Source organism: Carassius carassius, chromosome 19, assembly GCF_963082965.1.
Source record: "Carassius carassius chromosome 19, fCarCar2.1, whole genome shotgun sequence".
NCBI lineage: Eukaryota > Metazoa > Chordata > Actinopteri > Cypriniformes > Cyprinidae > Carassius > Carassius carassius.
In genome coordinates this window covers 29,988,164-30,005,633 of record NC_081773.1, presented here as the reverse complement: position 1 = coordinate 30,005,633, position 17,470 = coordinate 29,988,164, and the positions used below count along the sequence as shown (strand labels likewise).

The window sequence follows — 17,470 nt, the reverse complement described above, 5'->3', positions numbered from 1 at the left end:
CTTTTTTTGAGTTTATATCTTTCAATTCTGACTTTTTTGAGTTTATATCTTTCAATTCTGACTTTTTTGGGTTTATATCTTTCAATTCTGACTTTTTTTGAGTTTATATCTTACAATTCTGACTTTTCTTGGGTTTATATCTTTCAATTCTGTCTTTTTTGGGTTTATATCTTTCAATTCTGACTTTTTTTTTAGTTTATATCTTTCAATTCTGACTTTTCTTGGGTTTATATCTTTCAATTCTGACTTTTTTGGGTTTATATCTTTCAATTCTGACTTTTTTGGGTTTATATCTTTCAATTCTGACTTTTTTGAGTTTATATCTTACAATTCTGACTTTTCTTGGGTTTATATCTTTCAATTCTGTCTTTTTTGGGTTTATATCTTTCAATTCTGACTTTTTTTGAGTTTATATCTTTCAATTCTGACTTTTTTTGGGTTTATATCGTTAAATTCTGACTTTTTGGGTTTATATCTTTCAATTCTGACTTTTTTTAGTTTATATCTTACAATTCTGACTTTTTGAGTTTATATCTTTCAACTCTGACTTTTCTTGGGTTTATATCTTACAATTCTGACTATTTATTGAGTTTATATCTTACAATTCTGACTTTTATTTAGTTTATATCTTTCAATTGACTTTTTTGGGGGTTATATCTTTCAATTCTGACTTTTTTGAGTTTATATCATTCAAATCTGACATTTCTCATAATTAAGAATTTATATCTTGCAATTCTGACTTTTTTCTCAAAATTCTGAGTAAAATCTTGTAATTCTGACTTTTTATCAGAATTTTATAAATTTGTACATCTTGCAGTTCTACCCTTTTTTCATTATTAATTATTTTAATTCAAAGACTTTTTTCCATCCAATTTCTGAATTTACTGTATTTCTCAATTTTGCTTATGCCATGAAATATAAAAAATATGAAAAGTAATTGTCATTTTTTATCATAGAATTCTGACTTTTCATTGCAGTTGTAAGTTTATGTTATAAATGACTTTTTTTTCCTCCCAGAATCAAAGTTAGATATTTATAGAAATATAATATATAAATGAAAAAAGGTCAGAATTTTTTATTTTATTTTATTCTTTTTTTTTTTTTTTTGTGGTGGAAGTCGATAACCATAGATTTTTGACTAAGAATGTTCTGGTTGTGTTTTTTGTAGGTTTTCCATGACGTGGCCTATAAAGCTAAAGATCGCAATGATCTGATTGCTGGAATTGATGAATTTCTTGACCAAGTTACAGTCCTGCCACCAGGAGAATGGGACCCGTCCATCAGGATAGAGCCGCCAAAAAACGTCCCGTCCCAGGTCAGTGGAACAGAAACTACTGTATGAACCAGAAAAAACATACAGTAAGAAAACGCAGGATAGAAAAGCATCATGAAGTGCTCATCACACATATTCCTCCTTTATTGTGGTTAATATAAAATGAAAAACTGTTTGCTAAGTCAAATTCAGTGTTTTCTTCCACGTGTACAGTATGTACAGTAAGTCATTTACTTATGTAATGCACATGATTTATAAAAGCACAGCTGGCCACGAGTCTCCATCTGGTTTTAAAGATTAAAACAGAGCATTTGCAGTTGAATCTCTATCTAGAAAATATTGAGGAGAGGATTAAGACTTTATTTATGCTGTTCAATGATATATGAGCATCTTGCAGATTGACCATACAGTGTTTCATCTGAAACCTGATGATCTAAATGATTTGTTTGTCATGCCCCAGTTATGAGATAACTGACCCCAAAATTACAATTCTGACTTGCTGTAATGCTGTCCCAAACCAGCATGACTTGTTTCTATCACGGAAAACAAAAAGAAGACTTTTTGGGGAGCTTCTCTCTCTAAAAAAAGCACAATAAAATCCTTTACACTACTGTTTAACACTTACATTAAGCAAGGATGAATTAAATTAGTCACATGTGATAGTAAATCCATTTCTAAGCAGCAAATCAGTATATTAGAATAATTTCTGAAGATCATGTGACACTGAAGACTGGAGGAATGATGCTGAAAATACAGCTGCGCATCACAGGAATAAATTACATTTTACAGTATATTAACATATAAAACAGTTATTTTCAAATGTAATATTATTTCACAATTTTACTGTATGTCTGATCAATCAAATGCAGCCTTGATAAGGGGCATAAGATATTTCAACAAACATTTAAAAAAAAAAATTATGTAATATAATTATATATATATATATATATATATATATATATATATATATATATATATATATATATATATTACCAGCCAAAATGTCTGAATGTAAGTATAGGTTTAGAACAGCATCATGGTGAGTAAATGATTCAATTATGCAGTGTAATTCTAACTATAAATTATTTAAATAAATGCACGTAACACTTATCGATCATAATTCAGTATGCAGATGTTATGATGACTTCATAGCTGTCTAAAAACAAATGTTTGCATGTTAAGCGGACTGAAATAATCACAGTAGTTTAACATGTACAGTCACAGATTCAGAACCAACACTGAGCAGAACGGCTGAGGAATATCACGGCAAACACTCTTCTCTGTCTGTGTGTCTGATATGACAGGAGAAGAGAAAGATCCCTGCAGTGCCTAATGGAGAGCTGGCAGAGCCGGAGGAACATGGTGGACATGGAGGCCCTGAGCTGCAGCGCACCGGGAGGTCAGTCTGGACTGTGTGTGTGTGTGTGTGTAGACACATCACAATCACATGTCAGTTTGTGTGAAAGCCTTCCAAATATCAAAGATGAGATCGTTTAATATCTCCATTTAGAGGAAATGGAGGTGTTTGCTAAAGTCTCCTGCTTTTTAGATGCTTTATTTTTTTGTGTCCTCTAGAATCTCAAGAGATTTTATGAAAATCAATATGAAACCCTTAATCAATGTGAAAACATTTATCATTATATTTTTTTCCAAATTGTCTGAGCTGTTATTCACATTTTATTGATCTGTACTCATATTTCTTTATATTAATTTAAGGAGAAACATCTAAGACAAAGTTGACACATTTTTGTATTATCAGAAGTGCTGTTAAACGATTAAATGCATCCAAAATAAAAGTTTTTTGTTTACATAATATATATATATGTGTGTACTGTTTATATTTATTATGTATATATAAATACACACTAATGCATGTATATATATAGGTTATGTTTATATATTAAATATATTTATTTATAATATAAATTATATGAATTTAGATGCAGACATGTAAATGCATGTAAATATTTTCAAAATATAAACTGTGTGTGTGTGCGTTTATGTATATATAATAAATATACATAGAACACGCACATATATTATGTAAACAAAAACTTTTATTTTGGATGCGATTAATCATTTGACAGCACTTATTATCAGGGTTATTATAGTTAGGTAAAGCTAAAACCTTAATAATTATAATTATTTTGCTATTTGAAATAAAATAAACTTTAACTTAAATACATTTTCATTTAGTTTAAATAAAAGTGATTAAAAACCATGTAGACATTTAAAAAAACACACAAAAACTAATAAAAAAATTGCAAAATACAACAATATAAATGAAAATAAAACAGAAGATGTAAAAATAAAAACGAATTCAGAATAATAATAGTTTCTCAATGATACACTTTTTTTTAAAAAATACTATGTTTTATTATGAATTATAAAGTATTATCTAGTTTAATATGCACTAATTTGCTTTCATTTTGGAACAGAAATCTGAATGTTGAATAATGCCATTTTCAAAACTTTTCTTTTTATCAGTCTTCAAATAAAAAAATATTGTCAACAGACAAAAAAAAAAAAAAAAAACCTTTTTACCATATTTTTAGGAAAAATGTATTGTATAAATCAGGAAAATGTTATTTAAGCAAACCCTTCTGTAAAATACTTCAGAATACAGATCGGAGTAATACTGAAGTTTGGTGTATGACTAAAAACTCATTTTGATATTTATTGTAAATTAATTTTACAGACGCAAATAGATAAAGTGTAGTAAAACAAACACTTGAAAGTGCATGCTGGATGTTTTCTGTCCATTAGTCTGAAACAATATGTTATGAAAAGCCAAATACTCCAGACGCTCAAAATTAACCATTGCATGAAAACACAATATTTTTGGCTGTAGTGTCTTTCCTTAAACACAACAGCTTAATTGCATGAACTTTGAAAGGACAGCCTCTAAAATGTAAATAAAATGTTCCAAGCCAAATGGCTGTAAAAGGTCAGATGGCTCACCGTTGTGTTCATTATGACAGTTAAAAGGCACGTACTGTAATAATGCAGATCATTTAGGATGGTGCTTAAGTTCTGTACTACAATGTAACCGAGAGCCGTGCCACCGAAGACCAGGTTTTCGACTCTACAGTGAACTGGACAGACGCCATGTTTGACATTTGGTCACACTCTTCCTGTTAAGTGACAGTTTTCACAACTTTGAGTGACTTTCACAACAATAACCCCCTTCTGTTCTCAGATGGCTCTTTTCTCCCAAATGGTTCGCGGCGATCATATCTGATCAGCCCTAATTAATATTTATTTCTGTTTAAAGACTTATGCCTTATATAGTATGTCTACACTGTGCACAAAATGTAGTTTTTCTATATGCATGAAATATCTGGTTGATATTTGCCAAATTGTGCTACAGAAAATACTGTATACCAGAATGCAATGGTCTCGATTTGACCTTGTATTTCCAGAGCGACAGATCTGTTTTGAGTTTAACATCTCTTTTTTTGACTAATTATGATGTTTGTTGAAAGCAAATTTCCACAATTCACCTGCATTTACAATATTTAATACAGGCTATGAAACTGTATTTAGCATTTACTAAATTGAAATATATATTTTTGTCCCGATGACAGTGCAACTGTTTTCTCATATGCAAGACGCGCCAGACTTTCTTACTGTGAAGCAACACTGGTCTGAAAACCGTGACTTCATGTGATGAATATTTCACATGTGTCGGCACACGGAGAAAAACCTCCAGCTATTCCATAGATCAACTTCTCTTTTTGTTGGTAGACATGCAAGACATTATTTACACTCAAAAAACAAGATGAAATAAAATAATCTATAAATCAATAATAATAGGTTGTAAACTAAGCATATTTTTAGGTGCATTAAAATCATTTTGCATCGTGACATTTTTTTCAGGAGAATAACTCATATTCAATGTTCACGTTTTTTTTTATTCCTATAATTTTCATTACTGTAATACATTATTATAAAAAAATACATTTAAGTAATAGTACCTTTATTTTTTTTTTGCATGGCAGTTACTCACAGTTTGAAAGAAAAATTTTACATTTTCATGAAAATAATTGCCTGGTGAAATGAAATCGCCTGGTGAGTGTTTATTTAGCATGTAATTCTCTGTGGAATGTAACACTGTGAATTCGGTCTAAGCCAGTTTTCCACCTCTTTGCGCAGCTCAGATGGCAGTAATCCAGTGTCTGGTGTTTTTTGTCAGGATTTTTGGTGGATTGGTTCTGGATGTGAAGAGGAAGGCTCCTCACTTCCTGTCAGATTTCACAGATGCGCTCAGCCTGCAGTGTTTGGCCTCTTTCCTGTTCCTCTACTGTGCCTGCATGTCCCCTGTTATCACCTTTGGGGGACTGCTGGGAGAAGCCACAGAGGGACGCATAGTAAGAACACCTGCACACATCAGGCTCATCTAATTGGCCTAGTTGGCTAGTCATTAATATTTGAATCTGTATTAGTGTAGTCATGTAAACATGATGCTTTGTGACACATTCTCCCTTCTTCCCAGAGTGCAATAGAATCTCTGTTTGGAGCCTCCATGACTGGAATTGCTTACTCACTTTTTGCCGGCCAGCCTCTCACTATTCTGGGCAGCACTGGACCTGTCCTTGTGTTTGAGAAAATATTATTCAAATTCTGCAAGTATGCCTATTATTTATTATTATTTATACAAATATTATTAATAATATTTAAATTAATAAACAAATATAAAAAAACTGTTTTATACTGCTTAGTGAAAACACTTATAATATCTATCTATCTATCTATCTATCTATCTATCTATCTATCTATCTATCTATCTATCGTTTGTTCTATCATCCATCTATCGTTCATTCGTTTGTTTTTTCTATCCATCCATCCATCCATCTATGCATCCATCATTCGTTTGTTCTATCCATCCATCCATCCATCCATCGTTCATTCATTTGTTCTATCATCCATCCATCGTTCGTTCGTTTGTTCTATTCATCTATCCATCCATCCATCGTTCATTCCTTCCATCCATCCATCCATCCATTGTTCGTTTGTTTGTTCTATCATCCATCCATCGTTTGTATGTTTGTTCTATCCATCCATCCATTGTTCGTTTGATTGTTCTATTCATCCTTCCATCCATCCATCATTTGTTCATTTGTTCTATCATCATCCATCGTTCATTCGTTTGTTCTATTCATCCATCCATCGTTCGTTTGTTCTATCCATCCATCCATCCATCATCCATCCATTGTTCGTTCGTTTGTCCTATCATCCATCCATCGTTCGTTTGTTTGTTCTATCCATCCATTGTTCGTTCAATTGTTCTATTCATCCATCCATCCATCCATCTATAGTTCGCTTGTTTGTTCTATCTATCCATCCATCCATCGTTCGTTTGTTCCATCCATCCATCCATCCATCCATCCATCTGTTGTTTGCTCGTTTGTTCTAGCCATCCATCCTTCCATCCATACATTCATCCATCCATCCATTGTTCGTTCGTTTGTTCATTCGTTCGTTCATTCTATCCATCTATTGTTCGTTCGTTTGTTCTATCCATCCATCTATCATTCCATCGTTCATTTGTTCATTCATTTGTTCCATCCATCCATCGTTCATTCGTTTGTTCTATCCATCCATCCATCCATCGAACGTTCATTTGTAGTTTGTTCATCGTTCGTTCATTTGTTCAACCATCTCATCTAGCAAACAGCTGGAATGCCAAGCGCTGCTCTTGAACCCAGAACAGACTAGAAACCACTTAGTAACCACTCAGAATATCCTAGTAACCCCCAACCATGGTCAACATCTCTTCAGACTTGTAATCTCTCTCCAAACTGCCCAGTGACTCAGACTCGATCGGGCCTGTGTAAGCCTCAGCCTGTGTTAAGATGAGTCGTGGCTGGCTGTGTGTCTGTGTGCAGGGAGTATGGGCTGTCGTACCTGTCCCTCAGGACGTGTATCGGGCTGTGGACGGCCTTCCTCTGTCTGCTGCTGGTGGCCACTGATGCCAGCTCCCTAGTCTGTTACATCACACGCTTCACGGAGGAGGCCTTCGCCTCTCTCATCTGCATCATCTTCATCTACGAGGCCTTGGAGAAGCTCATTCATCTCGGAGAGACGTATCCCATTAACATGAACAACAATCTGGAGAAACTCACCACTTACAGGTGAACACTGGCTGGAATGGCATGAAAGACCCAAAGTAATGTACTGTAGATTCCAATACTGTAAAGAAGATCAGTATTCTGTCGTATACAACCCCTCAATAATCTGTTCTTGTAGATGTTCCTGTATTGAGCCTGCAAACCCCAGCAATGCTACTCTTCAATACTGGGAGCAGAACAACATCTCAGCTCCGGAGATCTTCTGGGAGGCTCTGGAAGTTCAGGTCAGGGTTGCATTTGTGTCTTTTGAGAATCCCTGACCTGGTTTACAACTTGATTTTAACCCTGTAAAGCCTGCTGTATCATATTTGTATCAAATTTCTAAGGTCACTAAATTATCAGCATATTCAAAGTGTTACTAAAATCATGATGTGCACATGTGCACAATCTACTTCATGCCTTCTGTTGTTTGATTGATATTTTATACTTTTTAGCAAGTAAAAGGTATTTTAGTATAACTGTACAGACAAGACGTCCATCTTCAGTCTTTTTGCTGTGAAATCTGTACTGATTTTTATAATGTAACCATGAAAATAACTTTATTTTTGTTATTAATATTTCAAGATGAGCACTTTCTGGTCACTAACTCAGTAAAGTAGCTTCAGTTCACTTGATTATCCAGAATTATTTAGAAAAATCCTGTTCAAATGTGAGTTTCAAACATGATCATCAGGCTTTTGAGGAACATTTATTTGTTAATTTTATTGCACTCCATTATATGTTTTGAAACTACAGAGCTTTAATCATAAATAAACCTACAGTACTAAGACATATTATCATCTTATCGATTTACATTACAGGAATCAGAAATGTATATTTCTATTCTATTTCTATTATTTTTGGCCATATAAATATCAGTATCAGTAACTGGATATTTTTGATCACTTTAGGGCTCTGAATATCAAGTTTGAGTTTTATATTCTCAATATATTGTACTTTATGAGCCATGAAAGCCTGATGGATCAAATACTCATAATATTCATAACACTGACCACGTATGTATGATTTAATTTGAATGATCTATAATTTTGTGAAAACAAAATAGTCAAAATCAGCAGATTTTTCACAAATGAGACATTTTGAGAATAAGGCCAACTGTTATTTTAGTCTTATAACCTGCATTGCATCAACTCCACATTTGCTTTACATTTAAACAAAGTTATTCCAAGCATGTTATGATTTATGGGAATTAAAAATGTCTTGTTTGAGTGGCATGATGGAGCAGGGCTGTTACGTGAGATTAAGAAAATCTGAGCTGGATTACATCTGATAAATCACCATAAAAGCTAAAAAAAGATCATCGCTGCTGCTCATCTTTTAATGGGCAAGAGTGAAAATAGCAGCATGTTAAGCAGATGTATGTGTGTGAGTGTGATTTAGAAATTCAGTAATGCACAGCATTTCAAGATTTCACCCAAAATTGTATCATTTGTTATCATATACTCACCATCCTGTCATTGCGAGTGAACAATTGCTTTAAGAAATAAAATAGGAATCCTAACCCATTTTTCATTTCAGGACTGCATTGAGAAAAAAGGAGAATTCGTGGGGTCGGCTTGTGGGCCTCATGGTCCGTACGTTCCTGATGTTCTCTTCTGGTCTACAGTCCTTTTCTTCTCTACTGTGGCCATGTCAGCGTTCCTCAAAGAATTCAAGACCAGCCGCTACTTCCCCACCAAGGTACTGCAGTCATTCCCAGCCACCGTTTACTGCGTTTGTCCCCATGCTGTAGTTCTGTGCGCTCTGGTGCTCTCTAGTGATGCTGTGGAGTGCCTGCAGCTGCTGAGAGGAGGAGAATAAGGATTGTAAATCCTGTTTCCTCCAGGTCAGAGCCATCATCAGTGACTTTGCAGTCTTCATCACTATTGCTACCATGGTTCTGGTGGATTACGCTTTAGGAGTGCCTTCCCCCAAACTGAAGGTCCCTAATGTGTTTAAGGTTTGTTTAAGTCTTACAGTTTCAATTATTATGATGTTGAAAACCTTCAAACTTCAAGCTTTTAATTTCCGTTTTAAAATTTTCAAACCATTTTAAACTTTCAGACTAGGCTTTCTCAAGCTAACATCGGACTTCACTTCCACACTTTACTTTCTAGCTCACTAATATTTCATTTAATAACATTTATTTTGATATTAATCAAATTGATTTAATTCACACAGATGAGATACTGAGGGCTGTACAAGTAGAATAAGTGATAGAAATAAAACATTTTAGAAAATATACAAAGGGTTGTCAAGGGAATGTATTAAGGAATATACAATTAGGGTAGAGTACCTAACATTTAGATATTAAACAGATTTATTTAATGGCTGTTTTTGCAAAACATTTAATTGCTGCTGATTACCATGAACTAAAATCAGCTGACTCCATAAAAATGTGTGCAAAATACAGATGCATGACAAATTGGGCCTTTTTTTTAAGATGGAGATTGTAGCTCTCTCAATTCTTAAGAAAAATATATTAGACAACTAAACAAAATGCAATGATTCAGTGGCTTACTCAAGGTGTATATGTTTCATTATTGGATGAATCAGTGTTTTTGAATGAATCTCTTGAATGAATGATTCAAAGGCAAGTACATTTTAACAACTAAGAAAAAAATGAAAGAAAAAAAAGATGCAGACACAGAAATAGATCGGTGGAATTGAAATTGACATTTTGCAACAGGTATCCGATTCTGGAATTGGAATTGATTTTCAATTCCCAAACCTATATACAGTATAGCATTATAAAATTTGAGTAAAAATATGATGTGGAAAAAAACCCCCAGAATACTGTAAATATAAAATTAAACATGCAGTGTTATGCACAATTGAACTAAATTAAGTTCAATGCACTAACTTCACAAAAAACCAAACAATGTTCAAAGTTTTTTTTATGTTAGCCATATGTTAACTGTAACATAACAGTATATATATATGTGTACATGTATTAAAAGAGTTGATAAGAATAGATTTGGCCAGTTTAATATGTTTGAATAAGTCTTGCAATATGTTTCCAGCCAACTCGTGACGATCGTGGGTGGTTCATTAACCCGCTGGGTCCGAACCCGTGGTGGACGTGTGTGATTACAGTCGTTCCCGCCCTCCTCTGCACCATCCTCATCTTTATGGACCAGCAGATCACAGCTGTGATCATCAACAGGAAGGAGCACAAACTGAAGGTGCTGCTAGTTCCTTCAAACTGCCTTCATGTCTGAATGAAATGAGTTAACCCTCGGCTTGACGTCTTGCTTCTACAGAAAGGCTGTGGCTATCATCTGGACCTGTTCATGGTGGCCGTGATGCTGGGTGTCTGTTCTCTGATGGGGCTTCCGTGGTTCGTGGCAGCGACGGTTCTGTCCATCAGTCACGTCAACAGTCTGAAGCTGGAGTCCGAGTGTTCGGCGCCTGGAGAACAGCCCAAGTTCCTCGGGATCAGAGAGCAGCGGGTCACCGGCCTCATGATCTTCCTCCTCATGGGCTGCTCTGTATTCATGACCTCAGTGCTGAAGGTCTGGAGCTCGATAATCAAGATATTCATAATCACATTTACATTTATGCACTTGGCTGATGCTTTTATCCAAAATGATTTGCATTGCATTCAAGCTCTACATGTATAAACATGTATATATATATATAATGCATAAACCCTTGTGAAAGAAGTGTGTTTAAATATAATTAATGTTAACTTGTAGTTAATTCAAATATTAAAAGTATATATATTTTTAAATAATATAATATTACTAAAATAAAAGGCCACTTAGGTCACTATGTTTCTTATGTACACTTTTAAAAAGCACAGTTCTAATTAAAAGTTTCACTTTTTAATCATTATTTTTATATTTTGTTGTGCTTTTAAGAAGTACTGCTGTTTGACTGACATGTAAAGTACTTGATTCATTTAAGCGGTAGCGTGTTATTCAATATTACATTTAAAGCCAATTATTTCATATGTACTCAATTGCAACTTTATTATTACAAATGTTTCCGAACTGCGAACATACAGTTTTAATAGAAATTACATTAAAGTATATATATTTATTTTTATTTTAATGATTGAGCAAATCGAGGGAACGAATTAGCAAAAAATTTCATAAAACTATAAAAACAATTAGAAAATTACATACAAAGATGTATTTAAGTATGAAGCTCCGCACAGGAAAAAAATAGTAGGTTAAATGTTGAGCACGATTTACTATTTAGTTCCCTCGATTTATAAATTGTGTGCACGATTTAGGAAATTGAGGGACAGTTCTAACATTAAGGTGTGCATTAAGTTCACACTTAAGTATTATTATTATTGCCGTAGTAAGTTCTAAAATGTACTTCTTTTTCACAAGGCTAGGTCATGCATTTCCTTGGGAATCGAAACCACGACATGGGTTTTGCAAGCATCATGCATTTTGAATTATATGGTAGAAGGGCTATTTTATAAAAAAAAAATCAAATAAAAAAAATAAAAACAAGAATGAAATTTTACTTGATTATTTAAAAAGTAAGCGATCATTATACACTAAAAACACTTTTAAAACTCAAGCGTGGTCATATAACGCTAAAAATGATAAGTACTTTTTTTTTTTTTTTTGCACAAAATCTCAGGATAAAATAAATTGGGTATTAAAATGTTTATTTTGTGTATTGCTTATAGTTTATTCCAATGCCGGTGCTGTATGGAGTTTTTCTTTACATGGGTGCATCTTCATTGAGAGGAATACAGGTAAAAATATTATAGACAATGTCTGTTTACAGTATCGAAGCTTTTGCAACGTTTCAAACTTGCCAAATTGAGAAAATGTTATTACTGTATATTTCCCGTTTTAGTTTTTCGATCGTTTGAGATTGTTCGGGATGCCAGCTAAACACCAGCCAGACTTCATTTACCTGAGGCACGTTCCACTCCGAAAGGTTCATCTCTTCACCATCATCCAGCTCAGCTGCCTGGTTCTCCTCTGGGTCATCAAGACCTCCAGAGCCGCCATTGTCTTTCCCATGATGGTACACATTTATTCCTTAATATAACCCAGCTTTATCTGTCATGTATGTACAAATTTAATTTACACTAGTAGTCAAACGTCTACTTATTCAGCCTTGTCTAAACTCATTTTAAGGCAACATTTTTTAAATATATTTTTAGTTTAGTAAAAAAAAAAAAATCTATTGTAGGTTGGCACAATACTAATCAGAGAGATCATGAAAACATATAGTCTGCCAAACACATCTTTGTACATGTAATTGCCTCGTGAAGCATCTCTTAACCGTTTGGTTTTTCGAGTAATATGTGATAATTGAATTAGCGATTTGCTCACGGCAGGTGTTGGCGCTGGTTTTCATTAGAAAGCTGCTGGATTTTATCTTTACAAAGCGGGAGCTCAGCTGGCTCGATGACCTCATGCCCGAGAGCAAGAAGAAGAAGCTGGAGGACGCTGAGCGAGAGGTGAGCTACACAGTTTATTATCTAAATGCAATGTTCACTGTGAATAAGCTCTTGGAAACATGGCTGCAAGCAGCAATTTGCAAGGTCCAAGCAGAAAGCTGAAAGAACAAATGAAATGCACAGACATCAAAGATCAGAAGAGGAATTTTAATGGAAACGCTGTATATAGACAAGACTTCTCTAATCAAATCCTGGAAAGTAAACAGAAAAGTTTGGGGTTGGTAAAATGGGAAATTATTTTGAAGTTTCTTTTGCTCACTAAGGTCAAAAACACATCAAAAACATAATGTGAATTATTATTACGCTTTAAAATGATTCTGCAGAAATCATTTTGATATGCTGCTTAAGAAACATTTTAAAAAACGGTTTCATATTTTTGTGGAAACCATTTCATATTGTTTAAGTATGCTTTAATGAATAGAAAGTCTTCATTGGTCTTTATTCCTCCATATTTAGTTACCAATATGTCCAAATAGCATGCATGCACAGTTTTGTGGAAATCAGTTATGTGGTCCATGAGAAGATGATTTTTGTTTTAAACAAAAATCTAGGCAAAGGATCGACGAAAAGGAACATAAATCTCACATCTGTTGTTCAAATGGACCAGCAGCATGCACTGAGCGATTATATTTAATATTTCGATTAATATCACATAATTGAGATTATTAAAGCATGCCATCGAAATAACCTCCATGCAAAATTTGGTGACTTCTTGCCAAACAGCAACAAAGTTAGAGCTGTTTTTAAAAGGAATAAATAAAGACCTGCTACAAAAACGTCACTGGTTCGACCCCTAAAAACACGAGTAATTAGCATTTGGAAGACAATGTCCGTGTAAGTGAATGATACGACATGAGTTTATTTATGCAAGCTGAATGAAAGTAAAAGCATGAGTTTTCTTCGGCGAGTTTTTGCTTTAATGAGGAGGGCTGATTTGTGCTCCAGTTTTGCAGTTTGTTTTTCCTGCATTCAGAGACTTTCTGACCCCCTGGCACATAATCTGATGTTGTACTCTTGCTAAAATTGCCATGATACGTTTCTTATAGAGAGACCCCGATTCACCCACCTCAGCATCTGAATGCATTCATTTCATGCCAAACTAATGGAACATGAATCGATCTGCCAAAATGTCCTTCAGCAAAGTTATTTAATCTCAAAGGGTCTCGGAAGTTCTCTTTGGCTGGATGGGAATAAAACTCTCTCTCGCTCCTTCTCCCTGTGTTTACTGCCAGGAGGAGCAAAGTATTTTGGCAGAGGAAGAAGGAATCGTACAAGTGCCATTGGAGGGACATTACAAGTATGGACCAGATTTTCTAAACTAATTCTCACAACAGCAAGCGATACTAGGTTTTGTTAGTTTTTTAAAACAATAGGCCAATACTTGACAGCGATGGCACCACAGGTAATGTATTTTTTTATAATACATGCTGTACATATAGAGAATAGAAAGAATTAAAGAAGTAGAATTAGCTTGAGACTCTTGCTATACATTTAGAAAAATTTAATAAGTAGAATTAATATGTTAAGGCAATAAATGATACATACTAGCATTTATGAATAATTGGAATAAGCAGTTGTTGTCAAGCATTCACCATTGCTGAGTCAAATTCTGTTTTATGATTGGTTATGATTATTAATGTTATATTTTATTGATTTTAATGATTTTTTTGTATTGGTTATTTTTCAGAGATGATCCTTCTACTATCAACATCACTGACGAAATGTCTAAAGGCTCCTTTGGAAGCACTTGGAACTCCAAAACTGATCTAAACACAAAAAGGTTCTGATTTATTCGATATTTTTGATATTCGATATTTGGTACAGTAGTAATGTTTAGACATAAAGCAGCTCTACAGAAGACAATAATGACAACTTTCAGCCATAGACAAGTATTTTTTTTTTATCCGATAGGGTTAATCAATCAATAATAGTCAAATCAATAATATGTATCAATACTTTAAGTGTTTTTAAAACAATTGTATTACTCTATTTTAGTATTTAGAAGGATTGTGGACAAAACTTGTATCTGTACTAGCTAACAAAAAATGTTGTCCTGCACCTTTAAATGTCATTGTGATAGTTTGGAAACACACATGTGCAATAAATATGTCATTTAATTTTTTTATCCATTTACTCTGCATTTAACACATTGATTTTCATTACTTTTTTTTTTAGTCCCCTTTCCTAAGCTCGCAGATGCTGATCCCCAAAGGTACGCACACTGGACTGCTCTCATAGCAACGTCCCACGTCACTTTAAGATCTCATCGTGTCTTTCTTTGCATGGCAACAGCTATTTTGACCAAATTTGCGGCGTTAGACAGATTTGATTGTGATCCATCTGGAACAGACATTTACATTATGTGTCTCTCCAAGAATGTTTGAATTCAGCCCAATTTTTCCATCCAGTTACTCAGTCGAAAACAATAAATCATTCACATCTCTCTGTAAGTGTCAGACAAAGATAGACAGCATGTGATCGTCTTTGGTTGTTGTTGTCTTGTGTTTTTTTTTTACTACTCAGACAGGAAAAATGTTTAATCAGCTGTGAAATTGTAATGTGTGTCTGGTCTGCTAGCTGCTAATCATGGATTATTATTGAGATCATCATGTGTTCAACGCAATCAGAATGAAATATTCTGATTCTGAGCTCATGAGAGGTCTTTCTTAATAGACTTGTATAGTATTGTTGAAAATCAGTTTCTCTATGGAGTAAATAAACAGAATTAGCTAAACTGATAAACAGTCATTTAATATAGCCATTGTGCATTAAAGAGCTTTTGTAGTTTAGGGTAATACAAGTGAACTTATTCCCTTTCTATGTCATTTTGCAGCCTGTCTAATAAGAAAGTGCACACGGAGCATTGATGGAAAGAAGATTCACTGTGTTCACACACACACACACACACACACACACACACACACACACACACACACACACACACACACACACACACACACACACACACACACACACACACACACACACACACACCTAGCTATCCAAATAGATGTATTGTTTAAATTAACATTAATTAATTTATCTGTAAGTTTTTACAGATTTAATTAACTTATGAAGACTTTTTTGTTGTTGTTGCAGTTTTTAGCTTAAAGTATTGCTAGTTTACAAGTAAACTCACAGTCTAATAAACACCTTGGCTTCCTGTCTTGTCTTGCGTTTCTGTATTTTAAAATTACATCACAATGATAAGCTTTTTAGCTTCTAGATGTAAATCCTGTACATATAGTAATACCAGCAAAGTGGCGATTGTTGTGTGAGAAATTAGAAGAAAATGTGACAGAAATGGAAATTATTTAACATTTTTATTTTAAATGCTCTTTTAAGTATTTTATGTTTTTTTTTTTTTTAAATAGCATTACTGCACAACTTTCACATCCCTAAAGGTACAGTTTTAAATATGTAGACAATATCTACTGTAGGTGAGCAATTAATAGCTATTTTATCATTAAATCTTATGCATCACAGTTTTTGTATTCATATTTTGGGCTGGCAAAGAAACCTTCTGTTCATATAAAGTTACAGCTCTTTGATGATACTCGGTATATTCACTACTAGATTTACCATTGCCATATTTTGTCCTTAAGCAAGACACTTTACTCCAGGTTGCTTGAGGGTCAGTATTAATATAGACAGTGAGTTTACTTTTAAACTTTACGCTTAAAAAGCATAAAACATAGGCTCCTGTAGATTTTTGTTATACCTGCAATATCAGAAAATTGTTGTATTTTGCTTAAGACCTTTGCATTAATGCAGTGTTAATCATAGAAAATTAATTTTAGCTATTAATATACATTTGTTTTTGTTGTTTTTTTTGCACAAAAATGTAGAATGCTGCTTCTGTAAATATTATTTCCATGTTGAGGTCATCATGCAATTAATAATTTCCATTTAAAACCTTTAAAGTCTACCATTTATAATATCGCTAGATGAGAAATCATTTTAAAATCATACATATTGTTGTAATATTACCATAAACTGATTGAAATGTTTGGCTTTTATTAATATGTATATTTGTTTTGTATGACTTTTATCTTCACACAAAGATGGCTTGATTTTGAAAGACGAGAGTGATTGTTATCATGCAAATATTTTAACAGTTTATTAAAATGTTGACTTACGCTTAAGTCCTATTGCATTATTATAATATCTAGTTATTTTGACTGGTTTGATGTTTCTGTAAATTAACTTGAATGAACTATCACTATATCCTCTGTATGGTGTGGCTTTCGGATCTTTTATTTATATGCTTTTTGGGGGGGGGGGGGGTTATGACATAAGCATTACTTTCATTGGCACTTGTATTTCATGAACTGTGAGGGAACTAATTAGACTTTTCTGGAGATTTTGTTCCTGCTATTTCTTCTAGAGTGAAATAAAAAGCCGTATGAATATGGATGTATGACTTGATTAAATATGTCATAGCTTGTTTCTGTAATTACAAGAAAAAAGTGCACAGTATGTCAAAGTCATATATCAGTCCTCCCAGTGGACAACTTTGATTCTTTGATGTACTGTAATGGCAAGTTACGGCAAGGTAAGTATCCATGTTCATTGATGTTCACTGATTCACATTTTTCACCTTCTGTTTGTCTCTTCATACCATCCAGCAACTATGTCCTTCAGTGCATG

The 17,470-nt window shown here is 33.8% G+C and overlaps 1 protein-coding gene across 3 annotated transcripts in view; it reads left to right on the top strand.

Moving 5' to 3' along the window:
• The window catches only part of slc4a10b (solute carrier family 4 member 10b), a 66,274-nt gene extending 49,583 nt beyond the window's left edge, over positions 1–16,691 (top strand). For all 3 annotated transcript variants that reach the window (XM_059500648.1, XM_059500647.1, XM_059500649.1), the window contains 17 exons: positions 1,169–1,315; positions 2,578–2,672; positions 5,469–5,643; positions 5,769–5,902; positions 7,162–7,407; positions 7,523–7,628; positions 8,923–9,084; positions 9,230–9,343; positions 10,407–10,568; positions 10,647–10,898; positions 12,035–12,103; positions 12,208–12,381; positions 12,698–12,820; positions 14,053–14,117; positions 14,508–14,600; positions 14,996–15,032; positions 15,654–16,691. In XM_059500648.1, coding sequence (XP_059356631.1) covers positions 1,169–1,315; positions 2,578–2,672; positions 5,469–5,643; positions 5,769–5,902; positions 7,162–7,407; positions 7,523–7,628; positions 8,923–9,084; positions 9,230–9,343; positions 10,407–10,568; positions 10,647–10,898; positions 12,035–12,103; positions 12,208–12,381; positions 12,698–12,820; positions 14,053–14,117; positions 14,508–14,600; positions 14,996–15,008 — 2,130 coding nt within the window. In that variant the 3' untranslated portion in view covers positions 15,009–15,032; positions 15,654–16,691. The remainder of the gene's footprint in view (positions 1–1,168; positions 1,316–2,577; positions 2,673–5,468; positions 5,644–5,768; positions 5,903–7,161; positions 7,408–7,522; positions 7,629–8,922; positions 9,085–9,229; positions 9,344–10,406; positions 10,569–10,646; positions 10,899–12,034; positions 12,104–12,207; positions 12,382–12,697; positions 12,821–14,052; positions 14,118–14,507; positions 14,601–14,995; positions 15,033–15,653) is intronic.
• Positions 16,692–17,470: the final 779 nt, after the last annotated feature.